Source organism: Eleutherodactylus coqui, chromosome 7 (assembly GCF_035609145.1).
Source record: "Eleutherodactylus coqui strain aEleCoq1 chromosome 7, aEleCoq1.hap1, whole genome shotgun sequence".
In the NCBI taxonomy this organism is placed as follows: Eukaryota; Metazoa; Chordata; class Amphibia; order Anura; family Eleutherodactylidae; genus Eleutherodactylus; species Eleutherodactylus coqui.
This window is the reverse complement of record NC_089843.1, coordinates 169,923,838-169,940,328: the sequence shown is the minus strand read 5'-3', so window position 1 is coordinate 169,940,328 and position 16,491 is coordinate 169,923,838. Positions and strand designations below refer to the sequence as shown.

Here is a 16,491-nt window from a genome sequence, read left to right as displayed (position 1 = left end):
CACAGAAAACCTGCTTCTAATCATATACACCTATATATCACAGGACTCAGCTTCCCCCCTCTATCATATCCTGCTCCCAGGGCAGCAGAAATCATCTTACAAGTTCACTTTAAAACCTGTAAGATCTAAACTCATATTCTTTTATCATATTTTCAACAAGAATATGATTTCACCGGAGAGAGCCTTACAGTAGATGTTTATCAAATGTGAAGAAACTATGAACTTCACTCACCTGGTGCGAAACAAGTCTCCTAATAAAAAGGAGACGTGCTCGCACCGTAGATCCAGAAAAAACCTTAATGGGATTTCTTTAGAGGTCCTCCATGATGCAGTCGTGTGGAGAGCTGCAGTAGTAAAGTAGCCCGGATTGTATGTCCAAAACAGGAAGATCAAAAATTGGGAAATAGAAAAAGACTTCTTGCGCTCATATGAAGATTCCTCATTCCAGGCAAAAGGATTTGGAAACCAATCCAAAGAATATGCCATTTATTAATAGAAAAAACTACATATGCTTTGGATTGGTTTCCATATCCTTTTGCCTGGAATGAGGGATCGTCATATGAGCGCAGGAAGTCTTTTTCTATTTCCCAATATTTTCAACATGGCTATAGTCGAGATTCATGCAAATAATGAAGAGGTGAAAAAGGTATAAAAACTTGTATCTGCAAATGGATAACTATATCCCTGTATCTATTCATTGTCATATTACACTATGAATTATGCATATTCTGTTATATGAAACACAGAGAGCCAGAAGTAAATTTCATAGTATTTTTTTATTTTAACGTAAAATAGTTTTTTCTTTATTACACTTCACATTCAATTTCACAGCAATCAGCTGCCATCCAATGTTTATTCAGGGTTTAAGACCTTATTCACACAGTTGAGTGCGACTTCGGTCAGCGAAAAACTGACCAATATTACTGCGAGTGTATGTGTATTTCACACCAGTTTTTATGTTTTTAATGTGCGACTGTCATCCGAGTGCAATCTGTTTTTCACGCACGCAAAAACAGGAAGGTAGCCCAATTGATGTAATGTAAAACTACCATTTAGGACATTGGGTGCATGCAAAAATACGGAATGTATGCGCATGCCATGCGAGCGCATTCAGTTCTTTTTTTATATATCCACTGATATAAATGGGCAATGCTGATCTGACAATTGCGCCAGAATAGCACATGCAGCGATTTCTTTACATGGACCATTAGTCCATAAAGGAAATTGCACTTTTGAATACATGCATTGATTTATGGCTAAGGAAAGGGTTTTAATCTCAAAATGCTAACATGTTGCCACCTGAATGATCAATTTGTGGAATATTCTCCAGTGAGTTTCCAGCTTTCCGTTTCAGAGAAACAGTAGTAAAGCTGAAAAACATCTCAGTTTTTTTCCCCATTGATTTTAATGGGTTAAAAAAAAACAAAAAAACTAATAATTCCAGTTGGTTTCAGTTTTGTTTTGGATCAGTTTTTTTTAACTTCAACAAATAACGCAGCAGACGCAGAAGTGAATTGCGCCTTAGATTTTATGTACTGGACATGACAAAATTCCAAATTCGTGGCATGATAGCACCCAGGATGTAAGCACTAATGCCAGGAGAACGGGTGGTGACACTGCAGCCTTTGACTGGCAGGCAGTGGTCACCTGACTTCCAATGTCAACAGAGATTGGTACAACCGTGGGGCTGCATCGCTGGAACACGGTGTCAAGGATGGGTAAATACTGCTGGACTTATTATTTTCCCGCCTTGCTCCTGGCATTAAATGTCAAAACGTAACCACATATCCTCTTTAAATGCAAGCCAATTCTTGAGCAAAACTTCTCTCAGTCTGCCAGAAATTTAAGACTATAAAGGAGGTTCACTTTCCAGCAGGGCAATAACCCTAAACATACTGCTAAAGCTACACTGGAGGGGTCTAAAGTAAAACATGGAAATGTCTTGGACTAGTCAAATCAAAGTCCAGACCTCAATCCCACTGAGAATGATATGACTCACTGGCGTAACTATAGGGGATGTGGTTGCACCCGGGCCCAGAAGCCTTAGGGGGCCCATAAGTCCTCTCTTCTTCATATAGGGAGCCCAGTACTATGAATAAAGTTTTATAATTGGGGGCCCTGTTACAGGTTTTGCATTAGGGCCCAAGAGCTTCAAGTTACAGCTCTGCGTTAAGGGGTTAAGAGAAGTTTTGGGGGCCCAAGATAAACATTTGCACCTGGGCCCTTGAGCTTTTAGCTACACCCCTGATACTGCTGTATATAAACCCACCCCATCTAACTTGAAAGAGTTGAGGTTTTGCCTGGAAAAATGGGCAAAAACCCCAGTGTCGGAATGTTCTACGCTCATAGAGACATGCAGCAACACGTGGCAACACAAAGTATAGACGGTCAGGGCTTGGATACTTATGCAAATTAAAGTTCTTAGATTTTTTCTTGGCCCTAATTATTGTTTGTGTCACAGTAGAAAATATTTAACACATTGTGATAAGTGGTAGGAATGTTGTAAAATGGTACAAACCCTCAAAAAAATCAATTTTCATTCCAGGCTGTAACGCAGTGAAACAGCAAAAACACCAAGGAGTGAATACTTTTGCAAGGCACTATATCTATAGAGGTTTTCATAAAAGTGACTATGTGCCCAATATTCTTGATGATGATTTTAGATTAACGTAGACTGGCTTCAGTTCTGAATGGCTGACTTTAGTCTTTGTACCACATATGAATGCTACTAGTTATTCTTAATAAAGTATTTCATTTTGGCTGGCCTTTAAAACTTTAGTGATAACCGAAAAAAGTAATAACACAATAGTTAATTTGTACATCATGTACACCCCTTAACCAAAATAGGGGAGGGGCAACTTATTTGGTGATGTATTATGTAGCCGCAACACTGAAAGGGTTTTGCCGACTCACTTTTTACAATCTTAGTGCACTTATTAACCACCACAACTTATTAATTTCCTAACACTTTACAAATGACTTAAATAAGTGTAAATATGTAAACTTTAGCATGTTCCTAACGAATCCGCTAATACACGACCATCCGGTGATGGCAGAATGTAAAGCCATTACTCTTCAAAACCAGCTGCTTGTGGAATCTTCCTCCTCTCCGAAAGCTATCCTGCACATATTGGAGTTGTCCTGATGAAGAGGCAGCTGAGAACCTGCCACGGTTTGTGCTTTTCCTTTTCGGGATATGTATGACTTGCCAGAAGGCAATTTCTCATACTTTGTGATGTATCGCCTATGAAATCAAAGCAAATTCTTATGAGATTCATTGAAGGGGTTGTCCCACAAAAACAAGTAATCCCCTATCCACAAGAATGAGGGCCCAGTGTGTCCAGCAATGAATGCAACAGGACACGCATGTATACCACCACTCTATTCATTTTAATGGGCCTCTTTTGTGGCAGGACCCAGGGACTAATCAGACCACAACTGCAATCATTTACATATATACCTAAGACATAACTGCATGCCAAGTTTTGCAACAATCTGACATTTCTTTTTTGTCAATGAGTATATATATATATATATATACTGTAGGTATGACTCAGAATCTATTGTCTCTCTTGACCTTACAAAAAATAGTAGAAAAGATCACAGCACTCTCCAAAGTTTACCGCTTGATACAAAGTTTATTGACAATTCTTGGTACAGAATACTTCAAACACTATATTCCACATAGAGCCTGGGATGGTGTTCCTGTAGCACGTCAGGCTCTCCTTTTACCTTTTAAGCGCTACAAGAGATTAAAGCAGCCATCCAATTTCAGGACAAAATTCTGTCCCAGGACTGGAAGTGGGTATATTACCTGCAGTTGTTCTCTACTGCTCCTCTGATCTGCCAATTTTGGGCCCTGTTTCTGGCCGTCCAAGATGGCCACAGCAATTTTCTAACTACCTAATGCACATTATGCATTGCTCTTTGATGGCCAACGCGGATCACGTGAGCACCTCTGGCCAATTAAAAAGCAGGTATAGTGCATTGGTAGTCTAATGCTACCAATGTACTGTGGGGATTAAGTAGGTCGATGATTGCTTCGGCCCTCTTGAACAACTGAACACGAGACCTAGAATCAGCGGATTGCAGAGGCCACAGAGAAAACGATTGCAGTTAATATAACTTCCTCCCCCTCCGGTCCTAGGACTGAATTTTGCTCGGAAGCTGGAGGGTCACTTTAAGGTTCGTGAGGACGAAAACGTTGTACTGTGTTGCAAACGGAGTGCTGTGGTCTCTTATTCTATTTGGATTTGGGGTGAATCTCCCTTCAGCAAACCTGAGTGTAGCCCACCAATATTTATACCCTTATGAAGACTTACAACCTCTTTATTATTATTGCTAATAAGCCAAGAATCAATTTCCAGACCTAAAATGTCAAGGAGATTACTCTGTCTTTAATAGAGATGAGCGAACGTACTCGTCCGAGCTTGATATTCGTGCGAATATTAGGGTGTTCGGGATGCTCGTTACTCGTAACGAGTACCACGCGGTGTTCCGGTTACTTTCAGTTTCCTCTCTGAGACGTTAGCGCGCTTTTCTGGCCAATTGAAAGACAGGGAAGGCATTACAACTTCCCCCTGTGACGTTCAAGCCCTATACCACCCCCCTGCAGTGAGTGGCTGGGGCAATCAGATGTCACCCGAGTATAAAAGTCGGCCCCTCCCGCGGCTCGCCACACATGCCTTGTGAGTTAGCTGAGGGACAGTGCTGTTCTATTGGAGTTGCTGTAGGGAGAGTGTTTGTAGTGAGTGTAGGCTTCAAGAACCCCAACGGTCCTTCTTAGGGCCACATCTACGTGTGTGCAGGCTGCTGTTAGCAGTGGAGAAATTTTTTTTCTTCTCAAAATCGGCAGAGCATTGCACCTGGCATTAGGGACAGAAGTGGTGCTTAGGCAGGGAGAGTGTTAGGAGTGAGTGTAGCCTTCAAGAACCTCAACGGTCCTTTCTAGGGCCACATTTAACTGTGTGGAGTACTGTGCAGGCTGCTGTTAGCTGTGTTGCTTTTTTTTTTTTTTCTCAAAATCGACGGTGCAGAGCATTGCACCCTGCATTGATACTACAGGCACAGAATTGTGTAGGCAGGGCCACAACACAGTTATTAGTCATTGAATAGGCATAGTGGGCCTTTCCTTTTAAACAAAAGGGAAAAAAGTATATTTGCCCTGCCTCTGTCAGTCCTAAGGGCTCTGTGTACGTGTGTGCTGCGTGGAGAACGTAAAAAAATCAGACGCAACCAGCTACGGTTGAGTGCAGCCTTGCGCCAATTTCTTTCCTGCCTGGGAAATACCTGCTCTGCCACAGTTAATAACTCTGCAACAGTAAAGTTCTGTGACACTTTTGCAGGGCCGCAACACAGTGTTAGTTATTAAACTTATTATTCAGTGAAAAGACGCAGTGGGCCTATCCTTTTAAACAAAAGGGAAAAAAGTATATTTGCCCTGCCTCTGTCAGTCCTAAGGGCTCTGGGTACGTGTGTGCTGCGTGGAGAACGTAAAAAAATCAGACGCAACCAGCTACGGTTGAGTGCAGCCTTGCGCCAATTTCTTTCCTGCCTGGGAAATCAAATCACTGGTAATACAGCATGCTGAGGGGTAGGGGTAGGCCTAGAGGACGTGGACGCGGGCGAGGACGCGGAGGGCCAAGTGAGGGTGTGGGCACAGGCCGAGCTCCTGATCCAGGTGTGTCGCAGCCGACTGCTGCGCGATTAGGAGAGAGGCACGTTTCTGGTGTCCCCACGTTCATCGCCCAATTAATGGGTCCACACGGGAGACCTTTATTAGAAAATGAGCAGTGTGAGCAGGTCCTGTCCTGGATGGCAGAAAGTGCTTCGAGCAAGCTATCGTCCAGCCACAGTTCTGCGCCGTCCACTGCTGCAAATCCGAATCCTCTGTCTGCTGCTCCTCCTTCCTCCCAGCCTCCTCACTCCACTACAATGACACATGCTCAGGAGCGGGAAGACTCCCAGGAACTGTTCTCGGGCCCCTGCTCAGATTGGGCAGCAGTGGTTCCTCTCCCACCAGAGGAGTTTATCGTCACTGATGCCCAACCATTGGAAAGTTCCCGGGGTCCGGGGGATGAGGCTGGGGACTTCCGCCAACTGTCTCAAGACCTTTCAGTGGGTGAGGAGGACGATGACGATGAGACACAGTTGTCTTGCAGTGAGGTAGTAGTAAGGGCAGTAAGTCCGAGGGAGGAGCGCACAGAGGATTCGGAGGAAGAGCAGCAGGACGATGAGGTGACTGACCCCACCTGGTGTGCAACGCCTACACAGGACAGATCTTCAGAGGGGGAGGCACGGGCAGCAGCAGGGCAGGTTGCAAGAGGCAGTGCGGTGGCCAGGGGTAGAGGCAGGGCCAGACCGAATAATCCACCAACTGTTTCCCAAAGCGCACCCTCGCGCCATGCCACCCTGCAGAGGCCGAGGTGCTCTAAGGTCTGGCAGTTTTTCACAGAGACGCCTGACGACCGACGAACAGTGGTGTGCAACCTTTGTCGCGCCAAGATCAGCCGGGGAGCCACCACCAACAGCCTCACCACCACCAGCATGCGCAGACATATGATGGCCAAGCACCCCACAAGGTGGGACGAAGGCCGTTCACCGCCTCCGGTTTGCACCGCTGCCTCTCCCCCTGTGCCCCAACCTGCCACTGAGATCCAACCCCCCTCTCAGGACACAGGCACTACCGTCTCATGGCCTGCACCCACACCCTCACCTCCGCTGTCCTCGGCCCCATCCAGCAATGTCTCGCACCGCACAGTCCAGCCATCGCTAGCGCAAGTGTTGGAGCGCAAGCGCAAGTACGCCGCCACGCACCCGCACGCTCAATCGTTAACCGTCCACATAGCCAAATTTATCAGCCTTGAGATGCTGCCGTATAGGGTTGTGGAAACGGAGGCTATCAAAGCTATGATGGCGGCGGCAGCCCCGCGCTACTCAGTTTCCAGTCGCCACTACTTTTCCCGATGTGCCGTCCCAGCCCTGCACGACCACGTCTCCCGCAACATTGTACGCGCCCTCACCAATGCGGTTAGTGGCAAGGTCCACTTAACTATGGACACGTGGACAAGCACAGGCGGGCAGGGCCACTACATCTCCCTGACGGCACATTGGGTGAATTTAGTGGAGGCTGGGACAGAGTCAGAGCCTGGGACCGCTCACGTCCTACCCACCCCCAGAATTGCGGGCCCCAGCTCGGTGGTGGTATGTTCGGCGGTGTATGCTTCTTCCACTAAAGCACCCTCCTCCTCCTCCTCAACCTCTGTCTCGCAATCTAGATGTGTCAGCAGCAGCAGGATGTCGCCAGCAGTCGGTGTCGCGCGGCGTGGCAGCACAGCGGTGGGCAAGCGTCAGCAGGCCGTGCTGAAACTACTCAGCTTAGGAGATAGGAGGCACACGGCCCACGAACTGCTGCAGGGTCTGACAGAGCAGACCGACCGTTGGCTTGCGCCGCTGAGCCTCCAACCGGGCATGGTCGTGTGTGACAACGGCCGTAACCTGGTGGCGGCTCTGCAGCTCGGCAGCCTCACGCACGTGCCATGCCTGGCCCACGTCTTTAATTTGGTGGTTCAGCGCTTTCTGAAAAGCTACCCACGCTTGTCAGACCTGCTCGTAAAGGTGCGCCGGCTCTGCGCACATTTCCGCAAGTCCCACACGGACGCTGCCACCCTGCGCACCCTGCAACATCGGTTTAATCTGCCAGTGCACCGACTGCTGTGCGACGTGCCCACACGGTGGAACTCTACGCTCCACATGTTGGCTAGGCTCTATGAGCAGCGTAGAGCTATAGTGGAATACCAACTCCAACATGGGCGGCGCAGTGGGAGTCTGCCTCCTCAATTCTTTTCAGAAGAGTGGGCCTGGTTGGCAGACATCTGCCAGGTCCTTCGAAACTTTGAGCAGTCTACCCAGGTGGTGAGCGGCGATGCTGCAATCATTAGCGTCACCATTCCTCTGCTATGCATCTTGAGAAGTTCCCTGCAAACCATAAAGGCAGCCACTTTGCGCTCGGAAACAGAGCCGGGGGAAGACAGTATGTCGCTGGATAGTCAGAGCACCCTCCTGTCTATATCTCAGCGTGTTCAGGAGGAGGAGGAGGAGCATGAGGAGGATGAGGAGGAGGGGAAGAGACAGCTTGGCCCACTGCTGACGGTACCCATGCTGCTTGCCTGTCATCATTTCAGCGTGTATGGCCTGAGGAGGAGGAGGAGGATCCTGAAAGTGATCTTCCTAGTGCGGATAGCCATGTGTTGCGTACAGGTACCCTGGCACACATGGCTGACTTCATGTTAGGATGCCTTTCTCGTGATCCTCGCATTACACGCATTCTGGCCACTATGGATTACTGGGTGTACACACTGCTCGACCCACGCTATAAGGAGAACCTTCCCAGTCTCATTCCCGAAGAGGAAAGGGGTTCGAGAGCGTTGCTATACCACAGGACCCTGGCGGACAAGCTGATGGTAAAATTCCCATCCGACAGCGGTAGTGGCAGAAGGCGCAGTTCCGAGGGCCAGGTAGCAGGGGAGGTGCGTAGATCGAGCAGCATGTACAGCCCAGGCAGTGCAACAGTCTTTAAGGGCCTGGACAGCTTTATGGCTCCCCAGCAAGACTGTGTCACCGCTCCCCAGTCAAGGCTGAGTCGGCGGGAGCACTGTAAAAGGATGGTGAGGGAGTACGTAGCCGATCGCACGACCGTCCTCCGTGACGCCTCTGCCCCCTACAACTACTGGGTGTCGAAGCTGGACACGTGGCCTGAACTGGCGCTGTATGCCCTGGAGGTGCTTGCTTGTCCTGCGGCTAGCGTCTTGTCGGAAAGGGTGTTTAGTGCGGCTGGGGGAATCATCACGGATAAGCGTACCCGCCTGTCAACCGACAGTGCCGACAGGCTAACACTCATCAAGATGAACAAAGCCTGGATTTCCCCAGACTTCTCTTCTCCACCAGCGGACAGCAGCGATACGTAAGCAATACGTAGGCTGCACCCGCGGATGGAAGCTACGTTCTCTCTCACCATCCAAAACGGGGACATTTCTGCTTCATCAATCTGTGTCTAATATTCCTCCTCCTCCTCCTGCTCCTCCTCCTGAAACCTCACGTAATCACGCTGAACGGGCAATTTTTCTTTGGGCCACAAGGCTCACTCATCTAATTTTTCGAAACAATTTTTATATGTTTCAATGCTCTTAAAAGCGTTGAAACTTTAACTTGAACCAATTTTTCGTTAAACTGGGCTGCCTCCAGGCCTAGTTACCACTTAAGCCACATTAACCAAAGCGATTAATGGGTTTCACCTGCCATCTTGGTTGGGCATGGCCAATTTTTACTGAGGTACATTAGTACTGTTGGTACACCAATTTTTTGGGGCCCTCACCTACAGTGTAATCATACCAATTTGTATGTTCTTCGCCTGCACTCATGGTACAGAAGTGTGTGTAGGGTTGGCCTACACTTTAGCTACATAAATGTAACTTGGGCCTTGGCTATACTGCAGCTACTGAAATGGAACTAAGACTGCGCTCCCACTATACTGCTGCTTCAGAATTGTTACTGGGGCCTGTCTTGAGTGCTACTATTGCTGACATGGAACGAAGACTGCGCTCCCGCTATACTGCTGCTTCGGAATTGTTACTGGGGCCTGTCTTGAGTGCTACTATTGCTGACATGGAACGAAGACTGCGCTCCCGCTATACTGCTGCTTCGGAATTGTTACTGGGGCCTGTCTTGAGTGCTACTATTGCTGACATGGAACGAAGACTGCGCTCCCGCTATACTGCTGCTTCGGAATTGTTACTGGGGCCTGTCTTGAGTGCTACTATTGCTGACATGGAACGAAGACTGCGCTCCCGCTATACTGCTGCTTCGGAATTGTTACTGGGGCCTGTCTTGAGTGCTACTATTGCTGACATGGAACGAAGACTGCGCTCCTCCTATAATGCTGCTAGGGATATGTTAGTGGGGCCTGTCCTAATGCTACGGCTGAAATGTTACGAATTATGGGCTCTGCCTATACCGCTGCTAATGGTATGTCTCTGGGGTGTGGAAACAGAGGCTTCCCAAAGACATGAATTTCCAAGAATTTCACCTTTACCGACACTACAAGAGAGCCCCCCCACCATCCCCCCGCCACGGCCCACTTAATCCTGGCCACATTCCGAAAACCAACAAAATAAAACCGCGCTACTAGGTCCGCAGTCACCACCACATTACCACCAACGCGGTTACTGTTAAGGTACATATTACCAGTCTGACTGGGGCATGCAGACACCTTTACAGAATGAATAGTGTGTGGCACATAGGTTCCCCATTGCTATGCCCACGTGTGCAGCTCCTGATGGCGGTGGCACAGGATTCTATTTCTCATTGCTTCTGTACAGCATTGTGGGCTATCGCCCCACCACTTTTAAAGAGGGTCGCTGCCTAGCCGTGCCAACCCCTCTGCAGTGTGTGCCTGCGGTTCCTCCTCATGGCAGACGCACTTATAAATAGACATGAGGGTGGTGTGGCATGAGGGCAGCTGAAGGCTGCGCAGGGACAGTTTGTTGTGCGCTGTGGACACTGCGTCGTGCGGGGGGGGGGGGGGGGGGGGGGGGTTGGGCAGCATGTAACCCAGGAGAAGTGGCAGTGGAGTGTCATGCAGGCAGTGATTGTGCTTTGTTGGAGGTAGTGTGGTGCTTAGCTAAGGTATGCATTGCTAATGAGGGCTTTTCAGAAGTAAACGTTGTTGGGGGGGGGGCCCACTCTTGCCGGTATTGTGGCTTAATAGTGGGACCTGTGAACTTGAGATGCAGCCCAACATGTAGCCCCTCGCCTGCCCTATCCATTGCTGTGTCGTTCCCATCACTTTCTTGAATTGCCCAGATTTTCACACATGAAAACCTTAGCGAGCATCGGCGAAATACAAAAATGCTCGGGTCACCCATTGACTTCAATGGGGTTCGTTATTCGAAACGAACCCTCGAGCATCGCGATAATTTCGTCCCGAATAACGAGCACCCGAGCATTTTGGTGCTCGCTCATCTCTAGTCTTTAACCATACATGCCTAAATGTCCATACATATCTAATATAACTAAAATGGAATTACCTCATTGGAAAAGCCCCTCTTTCCATTTGCATGCAAATCAAAAATGGGTATGATGAGAACTTCACAGTTGTAATAGCGTTCAAAGATAACTCTGTTTCCAAGCGGCTTTCCATACCAGTGTTAGCAAATTCTGAATCAATGGCTATGTTGCCGGTAATAACCAAAGCCCCACTGTGAAGTAGAAGTGGATATGTGTAGATTAGCGAGTAGGTACGTGCCTTAGAAAATATACAGTACAAGTAAAAAGCCTGTCCCAGGCCAATGAGTGCAATCTATGTATATAAATATCAATGCTCAGGAGAACTGTTCAGTGGAATCAGAAATAATAGATGTCGGATATTGTGAATGCAGGAAATACTCAGGACAAACCTTCATTGTCTCATTCTCTCTGCTTCTGAAGCTTGGCCGCCTATCTGATAGTTTCCCATAATATCATAAAAACTTAAGTTTGGAATTTGTTAAATCAAGATGTTACCACTTCTGCCATCTCTGGACAGAACGGAACAGCATCGAAAGAACCCCATTGACTATCCTCCATGCTTTCTCTCACTTATGGCTTATTCACACATCCATGTATTTTGTCTGTGGCAGACTGTGTTTCCAATAGGCTGCTCACCGACAGTACATGGACCTACTAGGTTTAATGGGGGTCTTTCAGACATGTAATTTTTTTTCACACTTCAGTGTGCTGTCCGATATGAGTTTTACCTAACTCTCATACGTCTGTGTAAATCAGCCCCTAGGATCCAACATGCTGTACTAACCAGACCCCCAACCCCCAACTTACTCTGTTAAGATTTGGAGAATCTTGTGTTGTGTGTATATTAAGCCTGCAAGTATCAAGTATATTTAGGCATTATGGTCCAGAGGAATTTTTTTTGTTTATGTATCACCACATAAGGAAGGCCAGGGGCGTAACTATAGGGGATGCGGTTGCACCAGGGCCCAGGAGCCTTAGGGGGCCCAAAAGGTCTCTCTTCTCCATATAAGGAGCCCAGTACTATGAATAAAGCATTATAGTGGGGGGCCCTGTTACAGGTTTTGCATTGGGGCCCAGGAGACTCAAGTTACACCTCTGCGTTAAGGGGTTCAGATTGGATTAATTGGATTTTTTAATAACATGATTTTTGGTCACATATGACTTATTGATTAACTTTTATTAACTATTTTCTCGTAGAGAATTGGAAAAAAATGAATATCTGCTATTGATTTTGCCTTCTAAGTTTCATGCTGTTCAACGTGCACCATTGAACATGTTACTTTTATTATATTGGTCTGTATGATTACAGCACTACCAAATATGTATAGTTTTTTATGTTTTACTACTTTGCACTATAATAGCAAATCTCATTGAGAAAAATAGTTTTAATATTGCAGCATTCAGAGAACTATAACTTTTTAAATCTTTATTTAATGTAGCAGTATGTAGGCATATGTCCTTGCGGGGAGAGTCTTGTTTTTTCTATAGGTCAGTATGGTTACAGTGTAGTTCTATTTCTTTTGCACAAAACTAGCATGTTTTATGCAAGACTAAAAAAAATGTCATGTTGCCATATTCCAAGAGCCCTTTTAATTTTTCCGTCAATGTATCTGTTTAAGGGCTTGTTCATTGCCAGAAGCGATATAATTTTCTTTGGTACCATTTTGGGTTGCATGGGACGTATTAACATTTATTATTATTTTTTTGGGGGGGGGGGGGAAATTAAAAAAGAACAACTTCTACAGTTTTTTTTAGTTCTTTTTTATTAATTCCCCATGCTGTATGAATGTCTTAGCTAAAAAAACATAGGTCATGATGATTGTAGAGATATCGTATGTGTGTTTGTGTTTTTAACACTTTTACTAATAAAACCCCTTTTTAATGTAAAACAGTTTTACTTAATTTTTTTTACGATCTATGGTTTTTCACTTTTTTGTAATACTAGGGGATGCCACATCATTTGATTGCTTTTATGATTATGCTCTGGTATACCCTGTATGCCAAAGCATTTATCCTTATCTGTGAAAAATTGCCAAGCAACCTTTGCATGGCTTCCTGTGAATGCCTTTGCGAGGTAACCCATAGAGACATAGAGGGGTTACTTGCCTCTGCAGATACATTCTTCTCTTCCAATACAGATACATTACTGGTCCTAAACAACAGCCTTTATTATATTCCAGAATGGCATTGACAATTCTAGTGCCTTCAGAGCTTACTTAAAATGGTTGTGCCAAAATGCACAACTTTTTTAAGAATTCAGGTCTGTGGGTGATGAGCTGATCCATTTTGGGTCATAGAGTGGGGGAGCCTTCTCTGTGATAATCATACACCCTATTTGGGCATATGGAAAGGGGTTGTCCTTCTGGCATAACCCCTTTATGGCTACAAAATGATTGGTGTTAAAAGCTTAAAGGGATTTTCCAGGGAAAATACTATTGATGACCTACATAGAGGTCGGTACTGAGACTTCCATTGCTTCCACTCCGACCTCTGTGTATTAGCGGCGCTGACAGCATGCGCCCGCTCAGCTGATTGGTGAGGATCCTAAGTGACGGACCTCAGCCAATCAACTATTGATGACCTATTCTAAGTATAGGTCATCAATAATATTCTCCCTGGAAAACCGCTTTAACAAGTCTTTAAAGTTTTTCCAGTGTGGTTTAGGTGAAGAAAAAATCTGATTACAATTCTTACTTTTCAGATTGCAAAATGAAAACAGTAAGCAGCATACTTGCTATGACCATTCTCACGTTGGGATTTTGTCCGTAATTTATTGTACACGCAGATGAAGAATGTGGAATAGGTTTTCTTACCGATTTATAACGCTGGTTTTGGATTCTCTATACCAAAGGCTGAATTCTATTCCTCCAGAGATATCAATGGCCAATCCGCCCTGGAACTCTGCATTGGCTTGCAGCCCAGATTGCAGCTGAATAGTCTAGGAAAGTTATAGCACGGTGTCATTATCAGCCCTAGGAGTGGGCAATCCGAAACCTGTTTTTCTTTTATTATTGCACAATACATATCACCAAGGTAAAAGTCAGCATAGATCTATATTTATTGGGATGTCCATGAAAGTAATATCTTGCCTACACATGCAGACCACAGAGTTTGGCACCATATTTTTAAAATACCATCTACTTAAAATGCTTTAAGTACATGGAGCACACATTTGTGAGACTGCACACAAACAGCCGTTCTCTTATTTTGGTAATATGCACCACTTTTTGCTAAATGATCGAAAATTGGATTATTTTTTATGTACGTCAGTAAAGTAAAATTGATACTTCAGTCCTTTTTTAAGCTAGCAAGCCCAAGTCTAGATTCCGTCCCAATAACAATAGTGTAATATTGTACCAATACATAGGCAAACACAGTGCACTGCAAATTAGAACATCGACTGCAAGCAGATCTGATAAAATATAAAAACGTTGCTTGTGTATTTTTGACAGACTGGGTTGCTTAAGTGGTGATATACAATACTGGGAGATGTTGTATGAGCTGATGTAAAGTATATAGTGAAAACATGTATGCTTGCAAAACGCAAGCCTGTGTGAAGGGGAATTAGCAGTATGAAATGCAATATGAGATAGAATTCAATGAGGTGTTAGAAATGTATACATGATCATCAGGGTATCTTGTGTAGCAGGTATAGAGCGAAATATGAATGTACTGAAGGAACTTTATCTCTGTGTCACATAAACACCCAAGAAAATGCATGGACATAAAATGAAAATATAAAGTTTGGTGTTGTTTACCTGAGAATGATCTGTTAAGAGCATCAACCCTTTTACGGCACTTACTGGCTCACCAGTTGCTGAGAACACTTTTGACATCAAATCGCTGTATCCTTGGAAAAAGGTTACAGGCCGAAGCTGGACATCAAACAAGCTGACTGAAATTCCAGCAAAGGACTCCAGGTCTTCTTCTCCTTCATCAGAAGTGGCAGCTATTAAACTTTCAAGACCCTGAGCTTCAGTCACAACCTGCAATCAAGAGCGCTTATTACTATAATAAGCTTATTGTATCTATATGTATTATTACTAAATCTCTAAGGTAAAGGTAAAGTCCCCTCGTGCAAGCACGGAGTCATGACTGACTCCTAGGATAACGTCACATCAGGAAGTTTTCTTGGCAGACTGTTTTTGCGGGGTGGTTTGCCATTGCCTTCCCCAGTCATCTTTACCCTCCAACAAGCTGGGCACTCATTTTACCGACCTCGGAAAGATGGAAGGCTAAGTCAACGTTGAGCCAGCTACCTGAACCATGTGGGATTAAATCTACCACTCTCAGGTCGTGAGCGAGAGTTTAGGAATGCAGTCTGCTGCCTTAGCACTCTGTGCCACACAACGTAAATCTCTAGTAAGTTGTAAATAGCTTGTTACACAATTTCAGCGTTATACTTCGTTCACATCTGTGTTGACATACTGATTTCCTGGCCCGGAACTGGAGAATGGAATGCCAACCAGAAATGGATCTGTCACATGTTAGAAACAAACCATGCCCGATGGACCCCACTGACTATAATAGGGTTCATCGGCCTTCCTTCATGCTTTCCGTTATTTTCCCGGGTAAAATAGTGAGGCACGCTGCACTATTTTGTCCAGGGTTTTGCACCATATCTGCATTGGAGGCTTTGGACAGAACGTATGACACAGGTGTGAACACTGCCTTAGGAAGCTAAAGCCTGGAAACGCTTGACATCGGCTTAAAGATACCTTGGTAACAATGAATGTCCCCCAGACGTCTTTTTTGATGAAGAAATATAACATACAAATTGCAAAGTACAAAAGTACCTGTCCTGATCACTTGAGACTCTACGCAGCGTTGCATATCTGGGTGACGGAAATAAAGCATGGAACTTATTCCAACTCTTTATTTTAGCGTAGATATGGAAATTTAGAAAAAGGAGCTATAAATTAAAGTCTCAAAGAGTAAAAATGTCCTTCAGCACCATTTGTGTAAATATCAGTACATCAATGGCTCTAGGCTCTACCAGCGCCCAGTAAATATTCCAAATAGCAATGTATGCCACTATAGTAGACTCCGAAAGAAGTCAATAAAATGTGCACTGCATTCCATGAAGTGTAAATACATAGAAGTGTTCACTGTATGTATACTTATATTTCAAGGAAAAACATGAGCATTTTACTGACATTTTATTTTGAGTATGCTACAGTGGCCAAACATTAGTCTTTTCTATCTATCTATCTATCTATCTATCTATCTATCTATCTATCTATCTATCTATCTATCTATCTATCTATCTCCTATCCATCTAAAAAAAACTAAACACTCTGGTCATTAAGGGAATAAATTCAGGTCCGAAATTATTACAAACAAGATGGCACCTTGTTCACTGAGTTACAAAAATGCTCTTTTTTTTTTCTGGACAGCATTTTTGTGTTAGAAAATGGTGTGAGATTT

At 45.1% G+C, this 16,491-nt stretch overlaps 1 protein-coding gene across 1 annotated transcript in view; it reads right to left on the bottom strand.

Moving 5' to 3' along the window:
• Nucleotides 1-828: 828 nt before the first annotated feature.
• MTTP (microsomal triglyceride transfer protein) overlaps nucleotides 829-16,491 on the bottom strand; it is a 69,566-nt gene continuing 53,903 nt past the window's right edge. The window contains exons 15-18 of the mRNA XM_066574009.1: nucleotides 14,823-15,050; nucleotides 13,878-14,002; nucleotides 11,085-11,255; nucleotides 829-3,244 (exon numbers count right to left, since the gene is read on the bottom strand). Of these exons, the coding sequence (XP_066430106.1) occupies nucleotides 3,076-3,244; nucleotides 11,085-11,255; nucleotides 13,878-14,002; nucleotides 14,823-15,050 (693 nt within the window). The 3' untranslated portion in view covers nucleotides 829-3,075. The remainder of the gene's footprint in view (nucleotides 3,245-11,084; nucleotides 11,256-13,877; nucleotides 14,003-14,822; nucleotides 15,051-16,491) is intronic.